Consider the following 13,002-nt stretch of genomic DNA (forward strand, 5'->3'; position numbering starts at 1 on the left):
CAGTGCCAAGGGAGCGGGGCCTATTGTGGGCAGAGGGGGTGGGGGGTCCTGCTGCCACTCTGCAGGCCGGAAGTGTCTGTGATGGAGAGAGGGCAGTGATTGGGGCGGGCTGGGGGTGGGGGGGGTTGGTCTGCCAGGGGTGGGGGAATCGCCACTGCTGGTGGGGGGGGGGGGGGGGGGGTGGCTGTGCATCGGAGCGCTCTAGGACCAGGGGGTGGGGGTCAGGGCTGACCTGGGAATTGTTGTGGGGGTCGTGATCGGGCCGTGGGGGAGCTGGAGGGGCAGCACTGCGGGGGTCCCGGGCTGGCCAGCAAACCGGGAGTCTGACAGATCGGGGCCACTGCGCATGTGAATCGGCCCCGGCCCCGCTCCCCCCGGGTTTTTAATGAGATTCACGATTGGGACCTCTGCTGTGCACAGAGTGCGGAGATTCAGGTAAGAAGCTGAACTAACAAACAATCGGGATTTAGAACAGTTTTCCTGCCAATTCAGCACTTTTGGGAGAATCATGGCCATTGTGTCTAATTTAGTCGGGACGCTAAGGTCTTGGAGATGCTGCAGTGATGATTTACTACAAATTGACATTGTCCTCCTTAGAGCATGGAAGGTTATGGGGAGGAACTGGGGGCATTGTGGCTAAGTTTGCAGATGAAACAAAGATAGATGGAGGGACAGATAGTATTGAGGAGGTGGGGGAGGCTGAGAAAGACTTGGACGGGTTAGGAGAGTGGACAAAGAAGTGGCAGGTGGAATACAATGTGGGATACGGTGAGGTTATGCACTTTGCTAAGAAGGATAGAGGTGTAAACTATTTTCTAAATGGGGAGCGAATTCAAAAATTGGAAGCGCAAGGGAACATGGGAATCCTAGTTCAAGATTCTCTTAAGGTTAACTTGCAGGTTGAGTTAGTAGTTAAAGTTAAAGCTTTTACTTATTAGTCACAAGTAGGCTTACATTAACACTGCAATGAAGTTACTGTGAAAATCCCCTAGTCGCCACACTCCGGCGCCTGTTCGGGAACACTGAGGGAGAATTTGGCATGGGCAATGCAATTTTGGGAGGAAACCGGAGCACTCGGAGCACACTGCAGACACAGGAAGAATGTGCACACTCCGCACAGACCGTGACCCAAGCCAGGAATTGAACCTGGGACTCTGGCGCTGTGAGGCAGCAGTGCTAACCATGATGCCACCCTGCTACCCAATGCAAAGTTAGCATTCATTTCAAGAGGACTAGAATACAAAAGCTGAGGCTTTATAAGGCTCTGGTCAGATCACATTTGGAATATTGTGAGCAAGTTTGGGCCCTGTATCTAAGGAAGGATGTGTTAGCTTTGGACAGGGTCCAGAGGAGGTTCACATGAATGATCACGAAAATAAAAGGCTTGACGTATGAGGAGCGTTTGAGGACTCTGGGATTGTACTCAATGGAGATTAGAAGGATGAGGGGGGAGCTCACTGAAACTTAGAGAATGCTGAAAAGCCTGGATGAAGTGGATGTGGAGAAGATAATTCCATTAGTAGGAGAGACTAGGATCTGAGGGCACAACTTCAGAGTAAAGGGACGCCCCTTTAGAATCGAGATGAGGAGGGATTTCTTGAGCCAGAGGGTGGTGAGTCTATGAAATTCATTGCCACAGAAGGCTGTGGAGGCCAGGTTATTGAATGTATTTAAGACTGAGATAGGTAAGTTCTTGATTGGTAAAGGAATCAAAGATTATGGGAAAAGGAGGAAGAGTGGGGTTGAGAAACATATCAGCCATGATCAAACGGCAGAGCAGACTCAATGGGTGGAGTAATCTAATTCTGCTCCAGTGTCTATATTTAATAAGTACGTCTTAAAATGATCAAGAACCAGGTAGAGATGTGGCATTTTTTTAAAAACATGCTGCTACTTACCTACAACAGGCAAAGTTTGGACTGAAATGTCTAATTTGGCTATTCTATCTGTGGCATTCTGAGATGTTAAGTGAAGAAAAGAGTTATCTCCTGCAGCAGATCTTAGTGGACACGTGATGTGATATGCTCCATGTTCTGGAATTCAAGGCCACAACTACACTTGGGGTCATCCCTCCTCTTCCACCTGGTGAGGAGGTGTCCACATCTCCCAGGCCCTGTACTGATTCAGTTGACTGTTGTCCATCGTGTTTAAGGGAGGTCAAAGCCAGGAACTTCTGCTGTTGGTCTGTCACAACGTATTGGTTCTTTGGTCTGTATGTGCACTATTATTCTGTCCACCTGCTTAGTTATGTCCTTACATTCTTATGCTATGTCCTGCACTAAATCCCAGAGGTTCATCTACACCAATGATATAAAACTGCTTATACAAACAAGTAGAACTCTAATATACGACCTAAACCTAATCGAATATAACTTCTAAACCTAGCGCCCCAACCCAGAGCAGACGCTCGTGGTGGAACAGCTACACCCCAGGGAAAGAACCCAAAACTTTCTTCTGCAGTGAGTTTTCATAATCTGGAATGCACTCTCTGTAAGGGTGGTGGAGGCAGACCTAATAGCAACCGTCTAATAGATAAATAGTTAAAGTCAACAAAAAATTGCAGAGCTATCAGAAAACAGCAGGAAGGCTAATTGGATAACTCTACCAAAGAGCCAGCACAGACACAATGGCCTCCTTCTGTGCAGTAGGATCCTGATTATCAGGAACATTATTTTTTCTTTATACTTATATAACCGCGACCAGTTTCCCCTTTTCCATTCGACTATTATTGTGGTTGTGCTGATTGCACATGTGACATTGTTAACTACTGATTGTGTTTTTTGCCGGAATCCATGGAGTATCGTTAAATTAAATTGTCATAATTGTCAAACTTAATTATTTTTAACTACTTGGAGTTACTTTTACAGCACTGACAAAGGAAAAGTTTTGGCTACGGAAGCAGTAATTTCATCTTTACATTTGGAATGAATGGTGATAATAAATAGTGGTCATGTTATCTGAACTCTTTAGCAATTGTCATCATAAGCATTCTGTTTGTTCCATTATTATGCAGGTTGACGAGTGTGAGAAACCAAATCCCTCCACTGAATACTCTTCCCACTCTTGAGAAAACAATACCAAGCTCACCCACTGGATAAAAGCAAATTACTGCAGATGCTGGAATCTGAAACCAAAAGAGAAAATGCTGGAACATCTCAGCAGGTCTGGCAGCATCTGTAAGGAGAGAAAAGAGCTGACATTTCGAGTCCAGACAACCCTTTGTCAGCTCTTTTCTCGTCTTACAGATGCTGCCAGACCTGCTGAGATGTTCCAGCATTTTCTCCTTTGGGACCAAGGTCACACAGTTGAGCTCGGTGAAAAAGAGAGCGCTTCTACACTTAAATGGTGTTGCTGTGTTTTACATTTGGCATTAATAAATTGGCACATTAATGGAACGGTTTTACATTAGCAAAACTTGTGGACATTGAAAACTGAAAAGAAACCAAGTGCTTTATCCATTGGAAGTATAAGGAAATGAGAGGGTTACCTTTCTGAGGCTTCTTTACGGGAAGGAGTATTTTCGCCATTCCTGTCTTCTGAATTGAGCTCATTGTCTTCTGAGTCTTGTTCCAGCTGTTGGCACAGTTCAGACCTCGCTTCCGAGCTATGCAGCGGCTGACGGGTCAAGGGGTTGCCAGGTGAGTCTCTGTGATGCAACTTCCTCTTCGTGCATCGCAGTAGCTTTTGGTATGCCTTGCGGAAATCTCGGTTGAGGGCAGCATAAAGAATGGGGTTCAAGGCAGAGTTGACATAACCCAACCACAGGACCACAGCAAAAACAGTCTTGTCGCACTGATGCCCTGAAATCCCTTCATGGGTAAACACTGCAAAATATGGAAACCAGCAAATGATGAAGACCCCCATCACTGTCGCTAGTGTTACTGTCGCTTTATGCTCCTTCACAGTCGGCAGTGATGGGTTCAGTGTTGTGCATCCAGTGACGTTATTGATTCTTTTGGCCTGCTCCCTTGCGATTTTGAATATTCTATAATAAGTCAGGCACATGATGACTAAAGGGATATAGAAGGTGATGAATGCATCCACCAGGGCATAGACTTTGTTAAGTTCCAAGTGGCATTGATTGGTGTTGGCCAAGCTTTGCACTGATAGATCTTTGGTATTCCAACCCAAGTTGATGGGTATGAACGAAAACATGATAGAAATGCACCAGATCAGACTGAGGAAGATGGCAACTCTGTTGGGAGTGATAAGCATGCTGTACCTCAGTGGCGCTGTCACTGCGTAGTAACGGTCCAAGCTGATTACAAACAGATTAAGGATGGAAGCTGTAGACAACATGACATCCAAGCTGGTGTAGATGTTACAGAAGGTATCCCCAAATGGCCATTCTGATTCAAGTAGTTCTGAGATGGCTGAGAAAGGCAAGACCAGCAAACCCAGCAGTAGATCAGTGACCGCCAGGGATACAATGAAATAGTTTGTGTGGTTCTGGAGTTTACGGTTCAACCCCACCACTAAGCACACCAGCACATTCCCGAAAATGGTTATTATTAGAATCATTCCTAACACTAGTGCAATCAGAACTGTGGAGAGCACTGTCCTGTGCTCAGAATCAACGGTGACATTCTGGCTCCTCTCCATCTCTACAATGTTGGAAGTAGAAAGTGATGGTCAAAATTGTACTGGACAATGAAGTCAAGTTGCACCAAGTGTTTAAAATTCAATATTTCTTAAGTCACAAGTTCGTAAAGAAGGGAAATCCATGTTTATTCAAGAGCATATTGATAGGTCAGTTAAAATCCTCTTCATCATCGTCGCCATATATACATATATAACTTACAAGCACCTGGCAGGTCCATGTGTGTACGGTGAGCACAACGTTTTTACTTCCATCCATCCTGTGTGTAGTGAGACAAATTCAATGTTGTCAAGTTGTGGATGTAGCCATCGTAATGGAGAGAGCTGCAATAAAAGTGGCACAGTGAATGTCAACTTCATATTGGACCTCTACAAACACAAAAGCTGGAAATCCAGAATTAACAGCAGAAACTACTGGAAATACTCGCCCAATCTGGCAGCAGCTGGCAGAACCTTTCTAATAAAACTTTGTCAATCTGAACTGTTAGCTCTTTCTCTCTCCCAAGATTTTAGATCTGCTGAGTATTTCCAGCATTTTCTGTTTTTATTTCATATTGGACTGAATCACAATCTTACTTCCAATGAATAGGTCATTCTCTCCAACTTATTTCTCAGGGAATGTAAGTTGATGATTATGAGCAACAGGCTGAATTTCTTCGGTATGTGTTACATCAGATTTAACATTACATTTATTGGTTGGGAGTTTCAGTTCACTCACATTTAGTTTTTCCATCTTTCTAGCTTCATTATCCAAACAGGTGATATTAGTTTGATGCCATCAAATATTATGAGTTTTACCGAGTCAATTTAAATAGTATACATTTAGGATTTGGGTTCACTAATGTCCTTCAGGGAAGGAAATCTGCCGTCCTTATCTGGTCTGGCCTACATGTGACTCCAGAACCACAGAAATGTGGTTGACTCTCAACTGCCCTCCAAGGGCAACTAGGGATGGGCAATAAATGTTGGACAGCCAGTTACGCACCAAATCCCACGATTAATTTTAAAAAAAGGATTGTTTGGGTAGGTATCAATGAACTGCGGTTTTTCAAGATGTACATTCAGCAAGAAAATATAGCTGACTCAAAGCTTCATTATCTTGGGAGTGGGACAGAGTGATGCCTGTATCATTCTGCTCATCTCTGTTTGCTGAAGGTATTAAAGTAGCACTTAATTCGGGTCTGGGGTTCTTTTTCTTCTGGTAATGCACATGCTGAGTCACTGCTGGTAAACCAGCGTCTCATTCCCTTAAGTTTAACTGTTGGGTTTTTGAGGTGGAGCTACAAAGGCACAATAAATACACACAGAAAATACTGCATATCAGTAACACAATTTTGTAACATTTATTAAAAAGAAACAAGCTTGGTAACCTTATTAGATACAAACCAGCAACTGCATAAGGTACAGGGGTGCACAGTCAAATCTCAGACAGGCTACAACTTAAGTTACTGCAATGCATTACTGTCTGCAGTAGTTTATCGACAGAGATTCTTCGTATTGGTTTACAGATGATTAGATAAAGTACAAAACAGACTATCACCAAGGCAACACTTTCCAATAAACTTATGCTTTTATTTGCCAGTTGAATGTTTCCAGTGAAACAAACATATTCTCTTCCACCCAACCAAAAAGCACGGAACAATTGCATATTCCCTAAGCTTGAAAGATAAAGGTGATGCTCTGATTTCACACACTGGGTAGGGAACCTCAGCCACCATAGGCACACATTAGAAATTTGGACCCCTCTTCTGCACCACTATGATCTAACCAGAAAATTTGAACCTTGCCCATCTTAGAGTGCCAATTTGAAAATGTCTACTTCATACTTACTAGTTGGACAGTACAAGCAGGATTTGAATTCATTTACATTTAAGTTTCCTAAAGTTGGGTTTCATCTTTCTATAAAATGATTTGTTTTTATAACAGTTAATCTACTGTACTTTTTCAAGGGAAAACCAACATTATACATTTAACTTTATCCCCTTCCCCCACCACAAATGTTACTGTTATCATAGAAATCATAGAATCCCTATAGTGCGGAAGGAGGCCATTCGACCCATCAAGTCTGCACCGACTCTCCGACAGAGTATCTCACCCAGGCCCTATCCCCATAACTCCACGTATTTACTCCACTAATTCCACTAACCTAGACATCTTTGGACACTAAGGGGCAGTTTATCATAGCCAATCCCCCTAACCTGCACATCTTTGGACTTATTATATTAATTTTAATATACATATGTCAGTTACAATATTTTATCTCAATTAACTGTTCCCTGTTTTGATAAAAGATCAACTACCTGCAAAGTCAATGCTTTCTCTACAGATACTCCCTGACTTGCTGAGAGTTTCCAGCCTTTTCTGCTTATATTTGCAATACCTCATTTTAGTTTGCAATGATGCCTGTGTAAAATGTTTCTTTTACGCTCTGGAGAGTTCATAATCATATTTTCACATTTCACAATAGAAGTGCAACAATTACGTTCAAAATGACAATAATCAGTGTCATTACTGTCCAGTGTCTGTGACAGTGACAGTGCAGTAAGAAGTCTCACAACACCAGGTTAAAGTCCAACAGGTTTATTTGGTAGCAAATACCATAGGCTTTCGGAGAGCTGCTCCTTCGTCAGATGGAGTGAAAATCTGTTCTCCAACAGTGCACAGAGACACAGAAATCAAGTTACAGAATACTAATTAGAATGCAAATCTCTACAGCCAGCCAGGTCTTAAAGGTACAGATAATGTGGGTGGAGGGAACATTAAACACAGGTTAAAGAGATGTGTATTGTTTCCAGACAGAACAGCTAGTAAGATTCTGCAAGATCAGGGGGAAAGCTGTGGGGGTTACTGATAATGTGACATAAATCCAACATCCCTGTTTAGGCCGTCCTCATGTGTGCGGAACTTGGCTATCAGTTTCTGATGTGGAGATGCCGGCGTTGGACTGTCTCTGTGCACTGTTGGAGAACAGATTTTCACTCCATCTGACGAAGGGGCAGCGCTCCGAAAGCTTATGGCATTTGCTACCAAATAAACCTGTTGGACTTTAACCTGGTGTTGTGAGACTTCTTACTGTGCTTACCCCAGTCCAACGCCGGCATCTCCACACAGTGACAGTGTCCAGACCTGGAACAACCAAACTACCATATGCACCAGTTCTGATACAAGGTCATCAACAACGGGGTAGGTAGTGGTGTAGTGGTAATGTCACTTGTCTGGGGGTCAGTTTTGCTCAGTTGGATGGGCAGCTGGTTAGTGATACAGAATAATACCAACAGTGTAGGTTCAATTTCCATACCAGCTGAAGTTAGGTCTCATACCTTGTGAGGGCCCAACCCTCTCAACCTTGCCCCTAACCTGCAGTGCGGTGATCCTCAGGTGAAATCACCACCAATCACAGCCAATGGTCATCTGGGACAATGGCGACTCTACCTTTAGCAGTTCACAGAACCAGAGTAATGATTTGGGGACCCAGGTTCGAATCCCACTGCAGCAGAATGGAAAGTAAGAGTGCTTCGGGCTCACTTATCTGGTCTAGCCTTAACTGTCCTCGAGAGGAAGGACTGAGGGTGGCAATGTAGACTAGGTAGCGGACTGCAATGTCCATCATCTGGAGTCGCTCAGTAGCACCACTACTGACCAAGTCAGAGCAATAATTTGATGATGTGAAACTCTAAAACAGTGAAGAACAGCTCAAGAAGATGACACAAAATGTACATTAATTCTTTGGGTTTCCTCAACGTTCCCAACAAGGAGCAGAGCTCACATGGACTGCTGGTCATGGAATTGCAGGCCGACAAACCCTTATTTTTCATCCATTAGTTTAAATGAATGGAAACAGAAGGATTGTGGGCCTGTGGTCAACGGACCAGTGAATCTGTTTGTGCTGTTCTTATCCAAGGAGATCTGATTGGGAAATCATTCCTAAGAGGCATCCTGGTAAAGGATAGTGTACGAGACACAAAACAAAAGTTTGCTCCGTATATTTAAAGCATGTTTCTCTCAATCCATTTGCCGTTTCTTTTTCTGGCTTTTGAAGGCTTGGCCATTCTGGTATTAAGTTCTTGATTAATCATTAACAAAGATGTTAGATCTTGGAAAGGTAGTATACCATGAGGTTATAGCTTAATTTCAAAGTAGACAGTCTTTGTAAATGTTTGTTCTACTCATTTAACTGTAGATTAAGTGTGAGTTTTACAAGGGTAGGTGGGGACCGATATAAAAAGTCAAAGTCTCATTCTGATGGCTCCCAAACTGACTTTGCAGTGAAGCTACATCTTGGAAACTCCCTCTGGAAGGCCATCTCAACAACAATAACAATAACAACTTGCATTTATATACCATGTTTAATTGTAATAAAATGTCTCAAAGACACTTCACGGGAGTATTATCAGGCAAAATTTGATATGGAGCTATGTACAGAGATTGGACAGCTAAAGACTAGGTTTTAAGCAGAGCCATAATGGAGGAAAGAGAGGGAGGAAGCTTTAAGGGTGAATTCCAGAGCTTGAGCTTAGGCTGCTGAACGCATGGCCATCAATAATGGGGCAAAGAAAATCAGGGTCAGAGTTGGAGGAATGCAAAGTTGAGTGTAAATTTTAGGAATCAAAGAGGTTACAGAGGTAGCGTGTGACTCATGCTGATTTCAGTTCACATTGGTTTATTTTTAACTCCAGCCTGATGAGCAGTTACATTTTACAAAGCGTCGAACCTGACCATGATACCTCCTGGATGAAGAAAATCCGTATATGGGCAAAAAAGCAAAAGGTTGCAGAAACTGGAAATCTGAAATTAGAAAACACGAGAAATACTCAGCTGGTCAGGCAGGATTTGTTGAGGAACAACAAGTCAGTTGTTCAGGTTTAAACCCACCCTCAGAAATAAACAAAATTACTGACCACATGCACAGGAAAAAACATGGGATGATGTTCTGTGCTATTGTGGGTATCAGGAATTGGTGAAAGGGCAGAAGCGATATGGGGAAAAATCAAAATGGACATAACAACAAATTGTATTTCATAGAATCATAGAATCCCTACTGAGCAGAATTGGCCATTCAGTCCTTCGAGTGTGCACTGACCACAATCTCACCCAGGCCCTATCCCCGTAACTTCACGTATTTACTCTGCTGGTCTCCCTGACACTAAGGGGCAATTTAACATGGCCAATCAACCTAATCTGCACATTTTTGACTGTGGGAGGAAACCAGAGCACCAGGAGGAAACCCACGCACACATGGGGAGAATGTGCAAACTCCACACAGACAGTGACCTGAGGCCGGAGTTGAACCCAGGAGTCTGGAGTGTGAGGCAGCAGTGCTAACCACTTTCTGGCATATTTTGCAAAACAAAACATTCCAAGACAATCCAGTCACTGAGAGTGTACATTCCAGAGGCGTGTGCACTGGACACTGGTAGTGTACATTCCAGGGGTGTGTGCACTGGACACTGGGAGTGTGCATTCCATAGACATGTACACAGGACACTGAGATTGTACATTCCAGAGGTGTGTACACAGGACATTGAGAATGTATATTCCAGAGATCTGTACACTGGACATTGGAGTGTGAGAAGAACTGAAGGTTGGATGGTGTTTAAATGATAAGAATCATGAAAAATTGGCAAAGTAGAATAAGTTCCAGTGGTCTTGGGGTTCGGTGGGAGGAAAAAGTAGTTGAATGGCAGCAAGAGTGCCCAGCACTCTGTCAGCACAGTGACTGGATTGAATTGTATTATCATTGCTGATTAGTCAACATAAGAAGCAAAAAAGCAAGTGTTGGAAATCTGTAACAAAGAAACAGAAACTTACTATGTATATTCAATGAATTAGTCTGCCTGTATTGGAAAAGGGGAGATTATGGGGTGAACTGATTCAGATGTTTCATATTGAAGTATGATAGCATATAGTAAATGAGAGCAGTAACTGAGGAAGTTTCAAACCAGTGGCATAGGAAAATTCTTACATTTGTATAGCACCTTTCATGATCTAGGAAATAAAATCATAGATTCCCAAAGTGCAGAAGGAGGCCATTCAGCCCATCGAGTCTGCCCTGACCACAATCCCACCCAGGACCTATCGTCACAACCTCATGCATTTACCCTAGTTAGTCCCCCTGACACTAAGGGGCAATTTAGCATGGCCAATCCCCATAACCCGCACATCTTTGGACTGTGGAAGGAAACTGGAGCACCCGGAGGAAACCCATGCAGACATGAGGAGAATGTACAAATTCCACACAGATAGTGACCCAAGCCGGGAATTGAACCGGGTCCCTGGTGCTGTGAGGCAGCAGTGCTAACCATTGTGCCACCCTGAAACATGACATGCAAAAACTATTGAAGTCCTTTTGAAGTATAGTCACTGATAGAATGCAGGAAAAGCAGCAGCAAACTCCCACAAACAACAATGTCCTATAGAGCAGAAGAAACTCTTTTTGTTATACTGATTGAGGGATAATTGGGCAGAGCACCCGGATTGCTCCCCCTTTCCTTATTCTTCAGAATACTGTCCTGGGATCTTTAATGTTCATCTCACAAAGCCAGCGGATTCTCCGTTTAGCAATCTCACCCAAACGACATTACCTCCAGCAATGAAACACACTCACTCAGGCCTGCAGCGGGGTATCAGTCTGGATTAATGTGTTCAAATCTCCAGAATGGGTGGCACTGCTGGCTCACAGCACCAGAGACCCGAGTTCGATTCCTGGCTTGGGTCACTGCCTGTATAGAGTCTGCACTTTCTCCCCGTGCCTGCCTGGGTTTCCTCCGAGTGCTCCGGTTTCCTCCCACAGTCTGAAAGACGTGCTGGTTGGGTGCATTGGCCAAGCTATATTCTCCCTCAGTGTACCTGAACGGGCACCGGAATGTGGCAACTAGGCCATTTTCACAGTGACTTCATTGCAGTGTTAACGTAAGCCTACTTATGACACAAATAAATAAACTAAAAACTTCTGCAACCTCCTGACCACAGTGACACCGCCACAGGAGGTTAAATATGAGGGATTTGGGCAGATTTTAAAAGCTGAAATACACTTCCAAGAGTTGGAGGTAGAAGCATAGAGCGGGACAATCTATAAGAATATGTTAGAAAGGCATTTGGGGAAAAAATAGGGTGGGATGGGGGGTTGTTCGGAAGAACGGGGATTGGAACATAGGATTACCGCTGCGCTGGAGAAACTGATCAACCTGAATGGCCCGTTTATTTGCTGCAACTTTATTTCCTGTAACTCCAATGAGTCAACTGAGTTATAACATAACATGCCTCAAAAGTAAGAAAGATGGCATTCTCAACAACCAGGGGTGCAAGTACTCCAAAACTCTCAGCTACACAACACAGCAAAAACCTGAGTGTTCTGCTCAGCGCCTTACTGATTCATTCAAGCTTCATCATTACACCTTGACTCAAACACATTCGGCAGTGTCCAACATGCACACAACATACCCAACCATCAGTCGCGTTTGGCAGGGGATGATTTTAGATCTGAAAGCTTCCCTGGTGAGAAAAATAAATCTAAAGTTCTTGTTGTTACTCTCTGTCCCTCACTCCCCAAGCGATCCACCTCAATTTGAAGATTTTAAGAGATTGTGTAGAAAGTATTAAAGGCTCCCATTCTGCCTCGACAAGGGCTGGCAAAACTTACAGACAGCCTAGGCTGAAAGTGAACTGCAATCAGAAATGAGCTGGGACTGGAACCCACACTCCAGGCAACCGAAAGACTCTGGTTCCAAGTACAAATTGCCATTCATTTACATATCGTTCAGAGGTGTATATAATCCCCGAATGTCCCGGTCAAAGTGGCGGAATGTTCGCGGGACAGTCAGGATGACAGAGGTTATAATAAACTGCGGGGGACACCTTACCTGGATTCCTCGTGTTGGCGGGACGGCAGTAACTCACATGGGGCAGAGCGCCGGGAGTGTTTCCCCTGCCCGCTGTAATCTCTGCTGAACTTCGGACTCTGCTTTCAATCCCTTTCGCTACTTCCAAGAAGTTGGCTCTGACAGGGAGCTGTACGCATGTGCGTTCCTCAAATAAGGCGTCTGCATTTGTCCTTCTGCTAATATAAGTGTACGTATAAGATGCTGTTTGTTTTTGGGTACACGTGGGACAGCCTCTTGTACAAGTGGAATTGAGCAGTACCACAATTATGTTGAGTAGATAATATAATAATAGCCATGTACAGGGTGTGCTCACCTCTGATTTTTAATATTTCACTGGATACATCTGCATATTTACTGTACAATAGTTTAGAACGTGAACAAAACCCGTAAATCTTCAAGATTATTGGATGTAAACTTATATTGCCCCTTTTCTGGCATGTCCTACTCCCCTATTGATCCTCAGGGATTGTATATCTGACAAAGGGGTTTCTCTGTCTGCCTGAAGTCTCTGATTTCCCCCGCT

At 43.7% G+C, this 13,002-nt stretch overlaps 1 protein-coding gene across 1 annotated transcript in view; it reads right to left on the reverse strand.

Moving 5' to 3' along the window:
• Positions 1-12,558, reverse strand: part of LOC144505492 (histamine H2 receptor-like) — a 48,505-nt gene extending 35,947 nt beyond the window's left edge. The window contains exons 1-2 of the mRNA XM_078231613.1: positions 12,459-12,558; positions 3,488-4,923 (exon numbers count right to left, since the gene is read on the reverse strand). Of these exons, the coding sequence (XP_078087739.1) occupies positions 3,488-4,602 (1,115 nt within the window). The 5' untranslated portion in view covers positions 4,603-4,923; positions 12,459-12,558. The remainder of the gene's footprint in view (positions 1-3,487; positions 4,924-12,458) is intronic.
• Between the last annotated feature and the right edge of the window lie 444 nt (positions 12,559-13,002).

This window comes from Mustelus asterias, chromosome 16, assembly GCF_964213995.1.
Source record: "Mustelus asterias chromosome 16, sMusAst1.hap1.1, whole genome shotgun sequence".
Classification (NCBI taxonomy): Eukaryota; Metazoa; Chordata; class Chondrichthyes; order Carcharhiniformes; family Triakidae; genus Mustelus; species Mustelus asterias.